The sequence below is a fragment of the Myotis myotis genome, unplaced genomic scaffold (assembly GCF_014108235.1).
Source record: "Myotis myotis isolate mMyoMyo1 unplaced genomic scaffold, mMyoMyo1.p scaffold_m19_p_6, whole genome shotgun sequence".
Classification (NCBI taxonomy): Eukaryota; Metazoa; Chordata; class Mammalia; order Chiroptera; family Vespertilionidae; genus Myotis; species Myotis myotis.
In genome coordinates, this window is record NW_023416368.1 from 5,665,638 (window position 1) to 5,686,483 (window position 20,846).

The window sequence follows — 20,846 nt, forward strand, 5'->3', positions numbered from 1 at the left end:
GCTCTGCGTGCTGCGTCCACCGAGGGGGAGGGCGGAGCTGCCGGCGGCCCGGGCGGGCTGGCAGCTAGAGTGGGTGCGATTACCGCCTCCGCCTCTGCCGCCTCCGCCGTCGCCTCCTCCGCACGGGCGGTTCGCTGCTGCGCGGGGAGAGCGAGGCGGGGCCGCCGGGGCCGCCATGGAGCCCGACTCGGTGATTGAGGACAAGACCATCGAGCTCATGGTGAGTGCGGCCCGCTGGACCGTCTGTTCTTCCGTCCGCCCGGCCCCGGGCGGGCCTGCCCACATCAGCGTCCGGCCCCGGCCCTTCCCCGCCGTCTCGGCCCCGACCTCCTTCCCCCCTCCCCTCGCCGCCTTCCCTGGCCTCGGGCCCGGCGCGGTCCCTTCGGATCCCTCGAGATCTCAGGCCGGAGGTGGCCCGGCCCCTCGGCTCTCCTCCCTCCCCCAGTCCTGTCTCGGGGCCCATCTCTCGAACGACCCTCGCTCGCTAATGCTGTGGCCTTAGCTCACACTCGCTCTAGCATCTCCTCCCGCTCTGAGAAGTGGATTTATTTTTTCTCTATTTCTCCGGTCCTGGCCTGCACCGCTCTTGCAAGCCCCACTTAGGCCGAGTGAGGTGGTGATGGGAGGGGGGACGGAGGAGATCGGCCGGGGCCTCGGGCCTCCGCGCCCTAGCAGGGGTCTCCCACCTTCTCCCCAGCCTAGAGCCGTGTAGGTGCCGGGATTGGCCCTGCGGGGCGGGGGTGGGAAGCTCCGGGGTGTGAGGCTGTGGCGGATGAAGGGCCTCTTTCCCGGACCTCGGTGATGTCCGGCTTCTCGGACAAAGGGTTTCCTACTGGGCCGAGAGGGAGGTTTGCATAGCGAGGCCCCAGGTACTCCGGGTTCCGTCTCCCAGGAGTAACTTCACGTTGCCAGAGCCGCTTTAGGAAATGGGGGAGGCGGGGGGAGGGTTGTCCTCATGACTGCCGCCCGCCTGTTCTTTCTTCTCCAAAAAGAAAAGAAAAAAAAAGAAAAGAAAAGAATCATCAGCCCCTGGGGGAGCGATCACTCTTCTGTTGAAAACCATTTCTAGCCAGACCGGACCTCGTCCCCGCGGACACCCCGATCCCTTTCCCCCTTAGGACTTGGAGCCAGAAGGGGTTTTATTTTATTTTATTTTATTTTTTATTTTAGAAACGGGACCATGAGAGATTGGCTACTTGGTGGATGATTGGGTGGGAGAAATAAAACATGGCAGCGATTACCTGCCAATTTGAACGTTAGGGAAATCAAACTGGGCTGGGGAGGAAGTCAGTGCCTCAGCAAATGGACAAGCCCGGGGTTCCTTCCTGTGGAAACCTTGACAGTTTCTCCGTATCTCTCCCGACACGGTAACAGCTTCCACCCGGGGAGGGCTGAGGGGAAAGGTGAAAGAGGCTGCCTAACCCAGCCGCATGTTTCCCAGCCAGATGGTCTCCAGCGTGAAAAACGCTTATTGAGTCAGTGATTCCACCGGGCAGGGTCGGTGACATCAGAGCTACTTCCCCCGTTGAACGCTATAAATAATAAATGGTGACACTGAAAGTCTGATGGAGGGCTGCATGGTTTCCGTGGACGATGGTGTCTGGGGAGTGGAGAAGCATGTTTTAAAAATGGAAGTACAGTAGCGTCAATAGGGAGGCCGCTTAATATTTGCTGTCCCTTGCCTAATTCACAGGACTAGACTTCTCCAGCATTCTTGAGTACTATGGAAAAAAAAAAAAAAGCTGTAGTAGTTTCTAATTTGTGTGTGTGTGTGTGTGTGTGTGTGTGTGTGCGCGCGCGCACACGTGTGGTTGCTTTGTAAGGGATACTGTCACTTGTGGATTTTTATTTGATTTTCATTTGTTAAGTAATTTTTTCCTCCTCCGTATAATTTATGGAGCTGTTGTAGTCAAGCCTTTGGCATTCTGCAACCCTGTAGGTTACTTTGGTAAAATGTCTTGGGTAGAATGATGAATGCGGTACATAGTCCTGCGGGTGTCTTTACAGTACTTCACAGTAGAAAACGTGGGTCTTGGTACCTCTTTGACGTTGGCTGTTCTGTGCTCCTTTCATTTCTAATGATTTGAAAAATAACTAAGTGTCTTTATTTTCAGAAGAATTATAAGAAACACAGTGTAATCTGCGTAGTGTTTTCGGGTGTATGGTTAAGAAAGTCCTCAGCCTAAATTTCCTGTCTTTTTAAGCTCAGAACTTAAAAATGTCTTGATTTTACAAGATTGTGCTGGTCTCTGGTCAGAAAGGATATGTCAGCCTTTAAAGACATTATAATCTGGGACTCTTAGAAAATTTAATATAGAATTTAGTAGTTAATCTAGATCAATTTTGAAATGGCTTTTTATATACAGATTTTGATATTCCCTCAAAGGGATAGCCGTTAAGACTTTTAGGCAATGCTTTTCATAAACGTATATGTATTTATTTTAGTGTAGTAGACACAGCTACTTAACTGATCCAGTAAATCCAGGATCAGATGTAGGAATGATAAAGCCTTAAAATCTAATTGCATGTGGCTTTCTGTGTTCACCACATTTTAATTACAGTTTTCAGAAGTAGGTTCAAAATATTTTTTACATTGGCTTCCAAAGAACATGACTGAAGGAGTGGAAGAGGTTAAACTTACGCTATTTTGAAAGCCTAAAGTATGAAATATTTTTAGATTTTTATGAGTCAGCTTCAGTGCTCAAATATTTGTGATTGTGCTGCCTGTACCAGTTTGGCACTTAATGGTTAACAGGATAACTTCCATTTGGTGTTTCAGAGCATGCTATATTAAAGTGAGGAGACGGACTTCTTGGCTGTCTCCAACTTCTTAATCTTCATCCCTCTACTTTCTTTCTTTGTGACTCTCCTTTTTTCCTTGCACTTTTATTTATTTTAAAAAATATATTATTATTGATTTCAGGGAGGAAGGGAGAGGGAGAGAGAGAGAGAGAGACATCAACGATAAGAGAGAATCATTGATCGGCTGCCTCCTGCACACCCCCTACTGAGGATCGAGCCTGCAACCCGGGCATGTGCCCATGACTGGAATCGAACCCGGGACCCTTCAGTCTGTGGGTCAGTGCTCTATCCACTGGGCCAAACTGGCTAGGGCTCTTGCACTTTTTTAGTTTACTCTGGTGACAGAGTAATTAAAATCTACAAAATATAGCTCTGTTGTGATTTCCACCCCTGCCTGAGGCTGGGTCCACAAAGAATGCTTCTCCAACAGACCTACCTCATCAGGTTCAGTCTTTAATATCGACTATATACTCTTTTTTAAAAAAATGTGTTTTGTTTTGTTTTAATAAAATTGATTCTAGAGAAAGAGACAAAAGGAGAGGGGGAGAGAGAAACATCAATGAGAGAAACATTGATTGGCTGCCTCCTGCACACCCCCTAGTGGAGATTGAGCCTGCAACCCAGGCATGTGTCTTGATGGTAATGGAACCGGAGACCTTTTGGTGCATGGGATGGCCCTCAACCAACTGAGCCACACCAGCCAGGGCTCAACTATATACTCTTGATTGTGACAATTATATTTACAATTGCTGATGGTGAATAATTTAGCCACCTAATAACTTTTATGACCTTATATTGGCCCAATGCTACACCTGTTTATGGGACTGTATTTCAAACTTCTGGATTTGGTAAAATCAGCTTTATTATTATTAACTAGAGGCCCAATGCACGAAATTCGTGCACTGGTAGGGTCCCTAGTGGCTGCTGACCAGGGCCTCCCTCCCTTTCCCCGGCGGGCTCTGCCCCCTGGTTGAACTCCCAGATGAACTCCTACTCGAGGGGACAATTTGCATATTATGCTTTTATCATATAGGACTAGAGGCCGGGTGCACCACATTCATGCACTGGGGCAGGAAGGGGGTCCCTCAGCCTGGTCTGCACCTTCTCACAGTCCAGGACCCCTTGGGGGATGTCCACTTGCTGGCCAGGGATTGGGCCTAAGCCAGCAGTCAGATATCCCTCTTGCAGTCCGGGGCTCTTGCAGTCCAGAACCCCTTGCTCCTTACTGCCCACCTGCAGCGGCACTCCCCCTGTGGGAGCACACTGACCACCAGGGGGAAGCTCCTGCGTTGAGCGTCTGCCCCCTGGTGGTCAATGCACGTCATAGCGACCAGTCATTCTGCCGTTCGGTCCATTTGCATATTAGGGTTTTATTTTATAGGATGAGGTAGAAAAATAGTAACCATTTAAAAATATACCAAATTCACCGGGCTATGTCTAGTGCAGTGGACTTCACTGGAAAAAATGAGAGTTGTGCATATGTATCACATGATATTTATTAACACCTGAGTTAGGATATGAAGCCCTCATTACTAGAAAGCACTCACAGAGCTGCTAACTGGCAGAGAAAGATGGATAATCCTCTGTTAGAAGATGGCAGAAGTTGATGCTAAAAGATTAGGAAGCTAATTCTGCCTGCTCTGTGGGTGTGAACTCATCCCTTCCCCAAACTTTACATCAATAACGGGCAGTTTGTACTCTATTGCTAGCTGTTGAATGGTTCCCCTCTTTGCTAAGGGACTTTACGTGAGCCATTCCTTGTTCTCTCTTGAATATAGTAATATAAGTAAAATGCATCGGTGTGATATCGATGCTTTTTTAGAGCTGTTGAAGAAGGGCCACAAGGCCATGGAGATGAAAGAAACAAGTGAAGATATTGGAGCATTTCCTTTTTTTTCTTTTTGGATTTTCTCCCTTCCTGTCATTGGCTTCTAAGTAGAGTAAGTGGGTTGTTTAGTAACTCCTTTAAGAAATTGGATCCTGAGTCTAGCGGTGTGCTGTTTTCCATATGCAGATTAAATAGACAAAGTAATGTTTAAGTGGGGTTCAAATGAAATAAACAATATGCATATTCATAGGCCTCATTGACTTGCCTCAAGAGGCTGTGGCTCACATATATTATTTTTTGCCCCCGATTTTGAAGTAGGTAACAAGTCCTTTCAGATTTGACAAAAAAACAAACAAACAAACCATGACCTAGCACACGAGTCTTGGCACCCTTGGCCCCTGATGCTATACCCTGAAAATTGAGAGAGTTGGCACAGGAGCCCATTACATAGGTTCACAGAATAGCACATATGTCCCTCTGAGTCGTGCTGTTTGATTCTATGAATTCTAGAAACAAACTTTCTGTGCTGGGAGGTGTCTGGGATCCTGAGTTCCAGCTGGTGATATTTACACTTTTAAGGGAAAGCAAGCATTTCAAGTCCTATTAATTCCAGTTCCAGCCTCCCTTCTGGCTTTTCTTCCCACACCCCTCAGCCCGTTTTCCAGCCAAAGCATGAAGGACCCGAGTTCTGATTGTGCTCACACGGTTTCCTTTGTGAGCACCAATGTGAACTGACCGAAGCCCCTGTGTTGAAGGCTGATGCCATGGGAAGGACCTAACAGCTGGCTCTCTGGCTACATTGGCTTAGGTCAGATTTCAGCAATCCTCTCATAAAGTCCTGTCCCTTCAAAACAATTTAGATGTCACCTCTGATGTCAGTGTATGTTATGGTGGCAGATACCACTTTGGTTTCTTCCCTATAGCACTGCCCACATCAGCGGTCGCCAGCCTTTCGGACCTCACGGACCACCAGTCGGTGACCGCTGGCCTACATGATAGTCACTATTCAATGAAATGAATCCATTCTGGCTTTTTGCATTTATTTTGTGGCACTTCGCACATTCCGGGCTTGTATTCTAGTTTCCTGTTTGTGTTCGCTATTAAATGATAAACAGGCTCCTCACAGTGCCTTCTTGTAGGTGTTGGTAAATGTCCCATTGAATTTTTTGGCTGATTGTTTACATGCATTATTGCTGTCTGCCTATATCTTAACCATCCTCTTTTCTGAAAATTCTCACCTATCTCACTAATTCTCATAATAATCTGTTCCTAACGCTTAAAATATTAACCATCCTTCCTGTTTATTATAAAAGCCTGTGATCGTGTTCAGTGGCTCTGTCTTATTGTCCTTTGAATACTTCATAATGCTTAGAACTTAGGTGTGTAGTTGTTTTTTTAATTTAAATTGTTAGGTGTGTTTTTTTAAAATATATTTCTATTGATTTCAGAGAGGAAGGGAGAGGGAGAGAGAGAGAAACATCAATGATGAGAGAGAATCATTGATTGGCTGCCTCCTGCATGCCCCACACTGGGGATTGAGCCTGCAACCTGGGCATGTGTCCTGACCTGGAATCAAACCGTGACCTCCTGCTTAATAGGTCGACACTCAACCACTGAGCTAAGGCAAGGTTAGGTTTTTGTTTGTTTTCTTCCTGTTGCGAAACCTTTTTAAGATTTCCTTTTGATAACCTTAAGCCAAGGGTGGAGATGAATAGAGGAGAAAAGACGTAAGGGGAAGAGGAGGGTGGTGTGTCACAGACATCCATAGACATTGTCACCATATTTACAGAACTTGACACAGATACACATTGGTATCTGCACATCCCGAGTGTGGTTGATAGAGTATTGAGGAAACCCAGATTCCTCTCGTATCTGTTGACGTGAACTCGCCAGTCGATAAGTTCTGAGCGTTCTCTGACCTTAGGGAAGCATGCCGGAGCAGAAAGGGTGTGGGCTTGAGAGTGACTCCTGATTTGTAGCCTGGCTCTGTCTCTTGCCAGCTGTGTGACCTGAAGAAAGCTAACCTTTCTGTGGTGTGGATTTATTATCTGGAAGAAGAAGAAAATGTAGGTATTGTTCGACTTACTGGGAGGATTGTGTGAGAGGCTTGTCTCAGCACCCGTCGGCCACACTAACATCCCCCACAAGTACGTACAGGGACTGTATTTGTCAAGGACAGTCAGGGTAGTTGGTGTGAAGAGGTTTGCACCCCTCCCCCCGAGTTGTGCATCTGTTTATTTGTGAAGCTTTACAGAGGCCTAAAATTCAGTTGTTTTTAGCCATTTTGGGGGAAAGTGATGAAATCATACAGAATCGGTATTATCTTGGAAATCTGGGAAGTAGTGTTAAAATGACTAAGAACTACCAATTAGACACAATTAGACCTGCACTCTAACTTCAGAGAAGTCCTGTTGGGGTTTTCAGGTAGAGAGACTGGTGATTAGTCACATTGACATCGAATATTGTGATTTACGTTCGAATGGTTTAGGATTTTGATTCTTGTTTTAGCAAAGCTGATGATTTGACCTTTAACAGACTAAGCAGTGAGTTTCATACAAGATTTCCTCCTGAGTTGCATTTGAGTTGTTCATTGAATTAGTTGACAAAGGGGGAAAACCTGTTGGTCAAGAATGTGCTTGTTCCCCTCAGTTAAGTTTCTGCTAATCACAATTGCCTAACAGGAAGTTTGTCTTTGTAGGCAAATGAGAGACAAACCAGGGACCTGACAGCCCAGTAGGGTATCTCTAACCTGGATCTTACTCTTATTTTAACAAAATTCAAAGATTGCAGAGTTCTGTGATGTCAGCAGGAAGTATTTCAGGACATTCCCTCTCAGGGTTAGTTAACAATGAACGCTTTCGAGCTGTGAAGTAGAAACCGGGGGACATTAACATGTAAAAGTCTGCGAGTAGAGAGATGTGCAAATACTATAAGTGTAATGAATATAGGAATCATTCTCTTAATAGCAAGCTTCTGGTTCACAGAAGGAAAAGGAGAATTAAATGAGAGTTCTACTGAGAAAAAAGGAACTTGAGTAATTTTTACATTTTTAAGAGTTAAATTGAGAACACTTACCCACTTGTGAGAACTAATAATAAAATACATTTGGTTCTGTGAAAGGGTCACTTGGGGACTCAGAGAGGAAGGGGCAGAGGACAGGGGGACCTCAGTCTTTACACTCCTGGTCTGGCAGCTATTGATCTTTATGTCTCTAGCCTAAGCCCTTCCACCAGTTAGGCATTCAGTAAATGTTCATTTGAAGGGAAGAGGGGAAAATTAACTCCCTGACACGGGGAAAAGGCCTGACAGTTCTAGAGGTTCAGAAGTGAGTTCCTTAGCCAAATTGTTCTGGTTGTGTTTTGCTACAGTTGTTCAGCGTATTTGTCGTAGCACTAAGTTATACTCTGAAAAGCAGACTCCTATCACGTTGCCTTAGCAGTCGGCTACTAACCATAGCTCGCTATGGCTGCTTTTATCAAGTCGGGGTGCTCTTATGCTCTTCGGCTCCAGAGCAATCTCACTGATGGGAAAACCCTGAGCACCGTTCTTGAGATTTTGCTTACTAGCGTGTGATCTCTTTTAAGTTTTGGGTATGAAGATATTTCATCTGACTGTTCTGGGGAGGCGAATCATCGGCTGGTATTTCGGTCACTTCAGCTGCTTTGCCTACAACCTGAAAACTCCAAACATCTTTAGTCATTGCCTATGATTTATGAACAAACCTAGGAATTTAAACATTCTTCAGTTTCAACTAGATTTGAGATTCTCGGTCAGAGACACAGTCTTTGCTTATAAACAAAGACTAGTTGGGCAACGTTACACTGTGTTCTGTCTTAACGGTAATACTGTAGGCCTTAGAATTACATGGCTCTTTGTTAATGAAATGCTTTCTTAAGTGGCAAGACCTCGGGCATTAGCTGTTCAGGATGGCTCATCTGGTTCAGTTGTATTTTCGTTCAGCTAGGCTGAAATATTTCCTCTTCTACACTGTTTTAGTTCTCCATTGGTGTTAATTAACTTAGGGACCTTTGAGAGGAAAGCTTCGTTTCATCTGCTCCGGAATCCTGGCCTTTCTAATCCTTGGACTTGGGTGCAGCTGTGCTCTGCGAAAAGGGCTTCGGCCATACTAACTAGTGGATGTGGGAGTTTGGCAAGTTATTTCTTCTCACCTTTTTTGAGAATTAAATGAGTAATGAGTGTAAAGGGCTTGGCCCATTAGTAGTCCTTCAATAAAGCTAGGTATTTTAATTACTGCAGGGATATTTTGGCAATAGTGTGGCAATTGAAGTAGAAAATTTATGTGCAATATGTTCACATTCTTTGATTTTTAAGTGTTTATCTATGTCCTTCTGTTGAATGCCTTTCTCTTTCTCCCTTACAGTTTGTTTAGAATTTCCAGTCTAATGGAAAAGTTGGTGTGGTAGTAAAAGAATGCTCATAAAATGTGGACTGGACTTATGTTTTTAAAGGTGTCAGCTAGTAAATTATTTATTAGTGTTCTTTACTATTTCCCTTAGTTTACTCAATGACTGCCTATTGTAGGGATTGACCTTTATTGAATCAAAGTACACTCTTAAAATTATGCCATGTGTTTTAAAAAGCCCATATTTTATTTGAGGGTTGAAGATTTGGGTAATGTGTAGATTTGATGTCTTATGTAGCAAACGAAAAGATTTCTTGTTAGTTGCTTAAGTAAGTATCTTTAATGGGAGGTATTTGAGCCCTTCCTGATCGTTAGTTTTGGCTGACAAACTTTGTAATGGTGGAGGAGCTGTCTTAGAAAATGGAGAAAGAAGTTCATTGTAGCTGAATGGTCTGGCACAGTTTCTGTGGATGATAGTGTAACCAGTTAGCTGCTCTCATTTGGAAATTGCGTGCTATTTATCAGAGTAAATATTGATATTAGGGATGTAAGCCTTTGCCATGTAGAATTTCTTACCCTTCTCTCAGCTCAGAGGCGAGGAATGCTGCTGCAGACCTTTTATGCCAAATAGCTTACTCCGGTTGTAACTCTGTGCCTCAGATCCACCGCTCCATTACCCTTCCTTCCATTTCTTGGTGGCTGTCCTTTGCCACTGGTGCCATGGTGGGTGTATGGATTGCTTTCTGTCTTTCAACAGTTACCGAAGTGCATGTTTGGGATTTTGTTGAAGAAAGCTGGATACAGTAAGCGGAAAGGATCTTGGAAGCTGCTTGACTGCTGTCTTTTCTCAGACTAGTCTGAAAGGGAACCCCCCCATTCATTCTGGATTGGTGGATCTGAAGTACAAAATATTGTCCAGGTAAGCAATTACCCTGTATTGTTTTGTTTTGTGGAACTCAACTTTCTGAAAGAAACTTAAAAACATTTTTTTTTTTTTTTTTTACTTTTTGCATTCATAGGGAAAGGAAGAAATGTAGCTACGTGTGCTTAGTACTCAGCCTGTGTTTGGATGTGGATCAGTGAAGGTGCATGTGGCAGAAGCGCTAGTAAAAACTTTGTTGCAACATAAGAAGTGCAGTTATTTTTATTATAGGCTTGAATGGTTTATGGTAATGGTCCTACAGGGAATTTTGCTTAAGGAATAGCTTGTAAAATATGGACAATAAATGATAATTTTGGGGCATTATCTCATAATTTATAGTTAAAACCTGGTCAAAATAGTTTCTGTAGTTACCACGGAAAGTAGTCTTTTATTCTCAGGACTGTTGGAGGGTCTTCTCAGGAAGATGGATTAACTGGTTGCTGCCAAGTGCCAGGTACTGTTGTGGGCATGTGCTGTTTTGTACTCAGCTGGCACATGCTGTACCTGTAGGTTACAGATGTGACATGGAGCCCAGAAGCATCAAGTGCAAGTAGCCCAGGGTCCCACAGCAAGTAAATGGCAGAGCCAAGCTTTCGGCTTGGGGCTGTGTAGGTGCCTCTCCGCCTGACTACATTTGCTGAATGAAGCTTGTACTTCAGCTTTGGGTTTTCAGATTGCCTGTCCGCAAGAGCAAGGTTTTACACTCGGTTTCCACTAGAAAGAACACAGGGTCGGTCATTGTGTGGGAAGGTATTTTCATTATATCTGGTGCTCTCCCCGCTTAATGAGAAAATTAGAAAACCTCAGTCAGTTCATCAAGCAAACACAAAGGTAACGTAGGGAGTATAAGGGAGGCAATGAATTTAAACGTCACAACAGTTCTATATAGGGAAGTATCATTTGGTCCAGTGAACTCAAACTTGTTTTTATTTCAGTTCCTCTTTAGTTGTTATTGGTTATTTAAATAGCTCGGTAGCTTATTATGCAGACTTCTTTTGGACCTCTGCTTTGTTAGCCTTACAAGTGAGACATTGTCAGGCAACTCTCTTGACAACATGAGTTTTTTGGGTCCTTAAGGTTCTCTCCAGGTTACTTTCATCTTTACAAAGTTCTTTTTATTGTAAGCTGACACTCTGACTTTGTAATCCTTCTTCTAGTTTAATTCTTTATGTTTGCTAGCATGTCTCCTAGGTGGGCATTTTTATCACTTGTCATCCAAAGAGCTATCAGGGTGGTGGTGGTGGTAGAGATAATAGCAGTTAATACTTACTGGGCACTGACTCTGTCCTGAGCACAATTCTAGACACTTTCTATGTCTAAACTCATTTTATTTTCATAGTAACCCAGTGAGGTGGGTACCATTATTTGTATTTACTGATGAGGAAACTGAAGCATAGAGAAGTTACACATGTTCAAGGTCACACATTTAGTAAGAGACAAAGATGAGATATGTTTCCAGGCAGTCTGGCTTCAGAGAATATGCTTCTACCAGCTGTGGGCAAACTACGGCCCACGGGCCGGATCCGGCCCGTTTGAAATGAATAAAACTAAAAAAAAAAAAAGACCGTACCCTTTTATGTAATGATGTTTACTTTGAATTTATATTAGTTCACACAAACACTCCATCCATGCTTTTGTTCCGGCCCTCCGGTCCAGTTTAAGAACCCATTGTGGCCCTCGAGTCAAAAAGTTTGCCCATCCCTGTAACCTCTGCTATTCTGCCTCTAGTTTAGACTATCATCCAGCGATAAAAAGGGGCACAAAATCCTGAGGTCTAAACTGTACATTCTGATGTGAAGAAATCATTGCAAAGGGAAAGGAAACAATTGCTGTTGGTATCTCTTAGCTTCTCTAGCACTCCGATTCTGTTAGCCAGCGGGACCAGCTACCAGGCTGTTTCCCAAGAGGGCTCACAGTCGGGCTGCTTCAGGTTACCTTCCAGAGCAGTGCTGTCCCAGAGAACTTGTGGTGACAGTGGCAATGTTCAGTGTCTGTGCTGTTCAGTATGGTAGCGACTAGCCACAGTGGGCTATTTGGAAATGTGTTTCTGTATCCGAGGAACTGAGTTTTTAATTTTAATTTACATTTAAAAAGCCACATGTGCAGTTTTAGAACTTGCCTTCATCTTCGGTCTGGTCCTTGGTTTAACATCCTTAGAAATCTGATCTGGTCAGCATGCTCAAAGCGGCTGTTATCCAGGGGTGGGCTTACCTTAACCAGCTGTGTGGGACTGATGTGGAAAGCCAGAATTCCAGTTTATTATTTTATAATGATATGTGCTTGTTGGCAATTTAATATAAACTTTTCTGATAAGTAGATTTGCTTACTTGGTTCTAGTTAATATTCTGGTTTAATTTTTTCAACTAAGAAACAAGAGGTACCTGAGACTCAAGCCAAATGACTGGAATGTTCTCTCTTCATGTAGGTAGACTTTACCTCCCGCGTCAGAGCATAGCCAGGCAGCCTAGTTAGCGTGGACTCGCCAGGGGAGTGAGACACTTGCTGGGCGGGACTGAAACAGCCTCATTCAGCTTGCTTTAGGGATGGGTGGTTTTCCCTGTGGCAGAACCTCTTCTTTCAGCCTCCCTGCTCGTTTTTACTTTCCAGAATCTTTTCCGATTAGGTATTGGTTTTTAGACCTGTTAATAAATTCAACTTGAATGCACTCTTGACTTCTCGGTCTGGGAAGCCTTTTGTTCTCCGTAAGGTGCCTTTCTCACTGCTGTGGTCCGTTTTGTGTTTATTTGGGACTTCAGAAGGCAGCTGAGTTTTCCTTGCTTCCCTGTAGCCTCTTTCTATCGAAACGCACATTAGCTTATTTAATTTGGTCCTAAAGTATGGGGTAGAATAGGAACGTACTCATAAAAGGTACACCTGGTGACACATGCTCTTTGTATTACATCATGTTATTAAATGTGCTTGTTTTCTGTTTACTACATCATTACTTTGGGACTTGTTCTTGCTCCTTCTGTTCTCAAAGTAGAAAGAGTAACAGAACTGAATTTGTATTTGGCCGCTAGCTTTTCAGGTGTGTGCAAGATGGATGGAGGAGACCAAGGCAGTGAGACCAGTTAGTTCAAATGATCAATGATGAGAAGGTGAACCAAAGCATTGACAGTGGGCGTGATGGGGGAGGGTGGACTTAACAGGGATGTCAGTGGTAGGATTACAGAACTTGGAGATTGCTTATAAGAGTAGAACACAAATGCAATAGAGGATAAATTGTAGATTTTGGCGTGGGCAACAAGATGTATGTTTTTTTCTTTTCCAAGATAGGGAATACTAGAAGAGTAGGAAAGAATGAATTCAGTTTATGATGAATTTGAGTTGCCTAATGGTGAATCCTCTAGGAGAAGTATCTAGTACAGCCGTGGGCAAACTACGACCCGCTTGAAATGAATAAAACTAAAAAAAAAAAAAAGACCGTACCCTTTTATGTAATGATGTTTACTTTGAGTTTATATTAGTTCACACAAACACTCCATCCATGCTTTTGTTCCGGCCTCCGGTCCAGTTTAAGAACCCATTGTGGCCCTCGAGTCAAAAAGTTTGCCCACCCCTGCATTCTAGTAGGAATATTGATCTGGAATTCACCAGAGAGAGCAGGAGTAGAAAGATGGGAGTTTTTATTTAGCCTCAGTGGGAGCTGAGTTTGCCTAGAGTTGTAAGGTTCCTCAGGGCACAGCTTGAGGAATGTGTGTCCTGGCATGGGAACGCCGCTTTAAAGGAACGGGCTGCAACTCAGGTCATAGATCATATTTGATGTTGGTCAAGGGGTCGGTTATCACTCTCTTTCCATCCTGACCCGGGAATTCTGGCCAACCTGTTTCCGGTCAGCAAGTGAGTCCATTTGGCTTGGGTTGTGGTTTTCTTTTCCACTGTAATGGTTTGTTTAATTGATAGAGGTACTGTTTTTGAAATGGTTGTTTTTTTTTTTAAAACTCCATGTTATAGCTATACATCTTCTGTGCATTTATGCAAATTCAATTCTCTGTATCTGGTGATAAAAACAAGGGAAAAATAACCTAAACAGTGAAGGTTCTGGATTAAGAGTGAGGTGGGAATGGAAATCTGCTCTTCCCTCAGCCTGTCTCAGTTCCCCAGTGCTTCTCACCGAGCTGTGATGAGTGTGAGTATGGTATTTTAAAGACACACATTTTTAAACATCACATGAGGCCTGAGTGCTAGCCAGATATTTTATCCACCAGTCAGTGGAAGAAACAGTGAACTGTTCATGTACTGGAGTGAAAATGAGCTGTGTTGGAATTTTTGAGATGGTGTGCGGGTCTAGTGTGGCATATATTTAAGGCCAATTTTTACTATGTGCTATTTTCACCGTATGCACTGACTTCATCCCCTAATTCCCAGGTGAGCTGTAATTCCACTGTAATTAGGTTTGGTAATGAAAGCATGGACAATATGAAGAGTTCATTACAGCTACAGTCAATCACTACTTGAGAAATATTTGGAATACGTTCTGTCTATGGTACAGAATTCATGAGGTACAGGAAGAAGTACACAGGAAAACAGTCTCCCATTCCTTGTATCTCCAGCTACTCAACCACATTATTCTGTACCTTGATTTTTTTTAAATGTAAATTATGATATGGCCATCTTTCATACCAGTTCCCAAAGAGCGCTCATATTTCTTGAGTAGATCATTTAAAAGCTGCATGCTGACTCATAATCTGTGCTGTAATTTGTGAAACCAATCTAGACTGATACACATATGTATAGGCTATTTCCAGTGTTTTGCTATTACCTGTAATGCTGTAAAGAATAATGTAGTGTATATGTCATTTCACATGGAGGGGTATTCAGGACAGATTCCTACCAGTAAGCATCCCTGGATAGGTAGGTGCTCTTCAAAACCTGATAGGCATTACCGCATTGCCCTCCTGTCACCGAGCAACAGTTTCTGCTCTCACAGGCTTTGCTTGCCAGTGCTCAGATCCTGACACTCTCAGGATGTTATATGAATGTTAAGCTAAATGCTTTTTAAATGGTTTTCTCTTTTATACCTCATAACTTTTATTATTAAAAATTTCATGTATGTTGAATTGGAGGAAAAAAACCCCAGTACAACAAACCCTATATACTCTCCATGGAGATTCAATAACTGTTAACATTTTGCCATATTTGGATCGTTTATCTGCCCTTCCCTCCCTCCCTCCCTCCTTTCTATTTATTTATTTATTTATTTATTTATTTATCTTTATTGATTAAGGTATTACATATGTGTCCTTATTCCCCCATTGCCCCCCCCACCCCCACTCATGCCCTTGCCCCCCTGGTGTCTGTGCCCATTGGTTATGCTTATATGCATGCATATAAGTCCTTTGGTTGATCTCTCCCCCTCTTACCCCCACCCTCCCCTACCTTCCCTCTGAGGTTTGACCACCTGATTGATGCTTTGCTGTCTCTGGATCTGTTTTTGTTCATCAGTTTATGTTGTTGATTATATTCCACAAATGAGTGAGATCCTGTGATATTTATCTTTTTCTGACTGGCTTATTTTGCTTAGCATAATGCTCTCCAGTTCCATCCATGCTGTTGCAAAAGGCAAGAGTTCCTTCTTTTTTACCGCAGCATAGTATTCCATTGTGTAGATGTACCACAGTTTTCTAATCCACTCATCTGCTGATGGGCACTTAGGCTATTTCCAAATCTTAGTTATGGTGAATTGTGCTGCTATGGACATAGGGGTGCATATATCCTTTCTGATTGGTGTTTCTGGTTTCTTGGGATATATTCCTAGAAGTGGGATTACTGGGTCAAGGGGAGTTCCATTTTTAGTTGTTTTTTTTTTATTGATTTTTTTTACAGAAAGGAAGGGAGAGAGATAGAGAGTTAGAAACATTGATGAGAGAGAAACATCGATCAGCTGCCTCCTGCACATCTCCCACTGGGGATGTGCCCGCAACCCAGGTATATGCCCTTGACCGGAATCGAACCTGGGACCCCTCAGTCCGCAGGCCGACGCTCTATCCACTGAGCCAAGCCGGTTTCGGCCATTTTTAGTTTTTTGAGGAAACTCCATACTGTTCTCCACAGTGGCTGCACCAGTCTGCATTCCCACCAGCAGTGCACGAGGGTTCCTTTTTCTCCGCATCCTCGCCAGCACTTGTCGTTTGTTGGTTTGTTGATGGTAGCCATTCTGACAGGTGTGAGATGGTACCGCATTGTTTTGATTTGCATCTCACGGATGATTAGTGACTTAGAGTATGTTTTCATATGTCTCTTGGCCTTCCTTATGTCCTCTTTCAAAAAGTATCTATTTAGGTTCGTTGCCCATTTTTTGATTGGGTTGTTTATCTTCCTTTTGTTAAGTTGCATGAGTTCCCTGCAAATGTTGGAGATTAAACCCTTATCGGTGATAACATTTGCAAATATGTTCTCCCATGCAGTGGGCTTTCCTGTTTTATTGATGGTTTCCTTTGCTGTACAAAAGCTTTTTATTTTGATGTAGTCCCATTTGTTTATTTTCTCTTTAGTTTCCATTGCCTAGGAGCTGTGTTGGTGAAGACACATACTGCTTCGGCATATATCTGAGATTTTGCTGCCTGTGGATTTCTCTAATATTTTTATGGTTCCCGTCTCATGTTTAAGTCCTTGAGTTTATTTTTGTGTATGGTGTAAGTTGGTGGTCTAGTTTCATTTTTTTTTGCATGTATATGTCCAATTTTCCCAACACCATTTATTGAAGAGACTGTCTTGACTCCATTGTATGTTCTTGCCTCCTTTGCCAAATATTAATTGAGCATAGTGGTTTGGGTCGATTTCTGGGTTCTCTATTCTATTCCACTGGTCTATCTGTCTGTTTTTGTGCCAGTAGCAGGCAGTTTTGAGAACAGTGGCTTTGTAATATAGCTTGATATCTGGTATTGAGATCCCTCCTACTTTGTTCTTCTTTCTCAGGATTACTGCAGCTATTGGGGGTCTTTTTTTATTCCAGATGAATTTTTGGAGAGTTTGTTCTAGGTCTGTGAAATATGCCGTTGGTATTTCCTTCCCTTCTTTCTTTCCCATCCTTCCTACCCCTTCTGTCTTTCTCTCTCCAAATATATTACCCTCCCCCCCTTTTTTTTTTGTTGTTAAAAATTTGAAAGTAGTCCTAGCTGGTTTGGCTCAGTGGATAGAGTATCAGCCTGCAGACTGAAGGGTCCTGGGTATGATTTCCGTCAAGGGCACATGCCCAGGTTGTGGGCTCGAACCCCAGTGTGGGGTATGCAGGCGGCAGCTGATCAATGATTCTCTCATCCATCTCCTTTCCTCTTTGAGGTCAATTAAAAAAAAATTTTTTTTTAAGTAAGTTGAAAACATATCTCCTAAGAATAAGGACAGTATCTGTCTGTTTCTCTCAAAACCCCCCCCCCCCCACACACACAGCCATAAATATATCTCTTTGTATACTACATATAGCCATATTTTATACACATATAAAACCACAATACTATTTTTACATCTAAGGAAATGAAAGTAATTCCATAATACAATATCAGATATTCAGTTAAATTTAAATTTTCCTAATTGTCCCAAGAATGTCTTCTGGTATCTCCCTCCCCCTTTAATAATAATAATAAAAAAAAACAACCACTAGGAACCAAACAAAACATACCCTTTGTGTTTGGTTGTTTCTTTAATAGAACAGTCCCTCTGCCCTTTTCCTCCTCCTCCTGGCATTGATTTTCTTTCTTTTTTTTAAAAAAATATTTTATTGATTTTTTTACAGAGAGGAAGGGAGAGGGATAGAGAGTTAGAAACATAGATGAGAGAGAAACATCGATCAGCTGCTTCCTGCACACCCCTTACTAGGGATGTGCCCGCCACCAAGGTACATGCCCTTGACCGGAATCGAACCTGGGACCCTTCAGTCGCAGGCTGACGCTCTATCCACTGAGCCAAACCGGTCAGGGCTGATTTTCTTTTTTTGAAGAGTACAGCTCAGTGAGTTGTCCTGTAGGATGTGCAACATTCTTACTTGAGTATTTCCTCATGGTATCATTGAACTTGTTTCTCCAACCCCTGTACTTCCTGTAAACTAGAAATTAGGCGAGAGGCATGATTGCAACTAGGTTAAACATTCTGACGAGAACGCTTCATCAGAGATGAAGTGTACCTCGCTTCAAGTCACACTGGGAGACCCTTAATGACCGGTTGTTTCATTCTCCGTTATAAAGTACCGTTTTATTCTGTGCTATTAGGAAGGAATCTGTGGGATGGCTTGGCACCTTGTGAATATCCTGCTCCATTGCAGCCTTTCACCCAGTGGTTTCAGCGTCCGACCCTGGAATCAATTATTACAGTAGGAGTTACAACAGTGTGGTTTTTCTGTCCTCCCGTCCACATTTCTTAGCTAGCGTGCACAGCCGACCGCCCTTTCTCTCCCTCCTTTTGTGTACCACCATACTCTCATGACCTTTTATTTATTGAGTGTGTTACAGTCCATTATAGTCTTTATTGATGCTCAGATTGTCCAGATTTGGCTAATGAGAACCCCTTCAGGGCAGCTCTTGCTTCCTTTTGACATGATCCCATCAGTATTTGTGTGTCTCTTGGCCTGCATATCAGGAATCAACTATTTCTCCAAGAAGCTTTGGTTCGTTCCTTTTTGAGGGGAATAGTGTTTTAGAAACCAAAGTGATTGCTGTTGGGTTATCTTCCACCTTTACAGTGCATAGAGCTAAGAAGTATATTTAAAAGAATCAGGAGTTCGCCCTGGCTGGCGGCTCAGTTGGTTGGAGCGTCATCCTGATGTGCCAGGGTTGTGGATTCGATCCTGCAGTCGGGGCACATGCAAGAATCTGCCCGTGAGTGCATAAATGAGTGGAACAACAGATCTCTCATTCATTCTCTCTCTCTCTCTCTCTCTCTCTCTCTCTCTCTCTCTCTCTCTCTCTCTCTCTCCCTTCCTCTCAAAAAAAAATAAATCAGTAAAACAAAACCAGGAGTTCATGTTAGTTCTGATTCAAATGTAATATTACAGGGAGATTTTTCTGACCCTGTTAGCCTTTTGATTATCAAAATACTAGTATAAGGGACAATATCTGTGTGATGCCATCAAATTGAGGTACAAATTGTTATGTAAATAGGCAGATAAATAGCTTTATTCACTCATCATTGAGCATGTACTCATATAGGTCCTATTTGGGGATGGGGGAATACAGAATCAGATGTGTATCTTGCTTCCAGAGGCTTGCAGTCTTTCACATAAAAAAGTATTGGATAATATAAAAACTCTTAAGGATCATGAGAGGAGCGTGTAGGAGTTAGGAAAGAAAGGAACTTTCATAAGGGACATTACTTTAAAGTTACCCTTTGACGACTGAGCAGAAATTAGACATGGATGTGGATGTTTTGGGTCAGAGGAGGCTTCATAGCAAAGGTAACCCGTGAACAATGGCTGGCAGGCAGTACTGTGTATGTCTTTCAGGAGGGATGGTAGGTAAGTAGTTCTGTGGATTGTTGGAGGTAGCTTGTGTGAGGGGATTGAGGTAGATACTGTTAGGTTAGGTGGCTCAGGAGGCAGCGCAAGAAATAGAGAGTCCAAGTGAATCAGAAAAGAAAGGAAAGGAAAAGGTTTATTTCTGCGTCCCCGGGAGACCCACGTACCCCAAAGACAGGGCACGTGGATTCACGCCAACAGGGAGGGGGCGCTTTTTTTGTGCTGCGGTTGGGTGAGGGGCGGGGACATGAGCTGAGGAATTCTCTGCTGCAGGGGATGGGCGGGGGTATTCAGAAAGAAGTCAGTATCTGTGTGGGGGTATGTGGATTAAGGGAGAAGAAGCCGGTATCTGTGTCTGGCATGTTGATCTGTGAGAAATTCCAGGGGAAGTCCATTGTCTCATCACATGTCTGCATGTATCCGATCCTGGGCTCTCTCCGACCTAACAGATACATTTGCAAAGATACCAAATCTTGGACTTTATCCTTTAGGTCATAAGTTAACAAGCTAGAAGCCGTGGCTAGATAGAGCTCCACAGATATGTTATTTAGTCTGCATAGATTTTAAAAATTGAGATATTTTATATTAAAACACTTAATTTCTGGTTTCACCTGAAAATTGGAACTAAGCAATGACTGGCTGCCTTTTTGAGTCAGGGCTTGCCCTTTTCCTGGTCAGCATAGCCCTTGTAAGTCCATCTTTATCTACTTTGCCCTACAAACTGAGCTGATACCTGCAGAGACTGGAGGAGGGGTTGAAGATGGAGGGTATGCTTTGGGAAGAGAGGTGGCTATGAAAGTTTGAGCAGGATCTCTGCTTTCATCAGTTTGGAGGGTTGCATTGCTGCAGGGAGACCAGTCAGTAGATTGTTAGAATATTCCAGGGAAGAAAAGACAAGATAGTAACAGATGATGTGAAGATGAGGAAATAAGACATTTTAAATACAGAATGGATGGGTTGTTTTGATAGATATGAGTGTATGTATATATTGACAAGAATGTACATCAGACTAAAAGCATGAAGTTCTGTTTCTAAAAAGCTTTGTATTCCTAAATCAGTTTCTAGATGTTAACCACACGCTTTTGTATTCTCTTGGTTAATTGTGGAAGACAGTGGTCATATTTCATGGTTGTCATTGTGTAAAGTTTAGTTTTGTAATATTCAAATAACATGCTTTGACAGAAAGACTAAGTCTGACTTGGTTTTATTTCTGAAAGTTGTGTATAAAGTGAAAATTTATAGTGATTTAAAAAAAAATCACATTTCTTATGCAGTTATGCACTGCATAATAACGTTTCTGTTAATAATGACTATATATATGATGATGGTGCCATCTATATATATAAAAGGCTAATATGCAAAATGTCCCCTTGGGAGTTTGACCGGGAGACCAGGGTTTGATTGCTCGCTATGACGCGTGCTGACCACCAGGGGGTGTTGCGGAATGAAGGAAGGCCCCAGCCAGCAGCCGGAAGACCCCGATGGG

At 43.0% G+C, this 20,846-nt stretch overlaps 1 protein-coding gene across 7 annotated transcripts in view; it reads left to right on the forward strand.

Annotated features, from left to right (window-relative positions):
- The first annotated feature begins 25 nt into the window (after positions 1–25).
- FBXW11 (F-box and WD repeat domain containing 11) overlaps positions 26–20,846 on the forward strand; it is a 105,549-nt gene continuing 84,728 nt past the window's right edge. For 4 of the 7 annotated variants that reach the window (XM_036313272.1, XM_036313273.1, XM_036313275.1 and 1 more), the window contains exon 1: positions 26–220. In XM_036313272.1, coding sequence (XP_036169165.1) covers positions 176–220 — 45 coding nt within the window. In that variant the 5' untranslated portion in view covers positions 26–175. Of the gene's footprint in view, positions 221–9,750; positions 9,913–20,846 lie in introns of all 7 variants that reach the window. The other 3 variants (XM_036313274.1, XM_036313279.1, XM_036313277.1) reach the window with 1 other exon arrangement.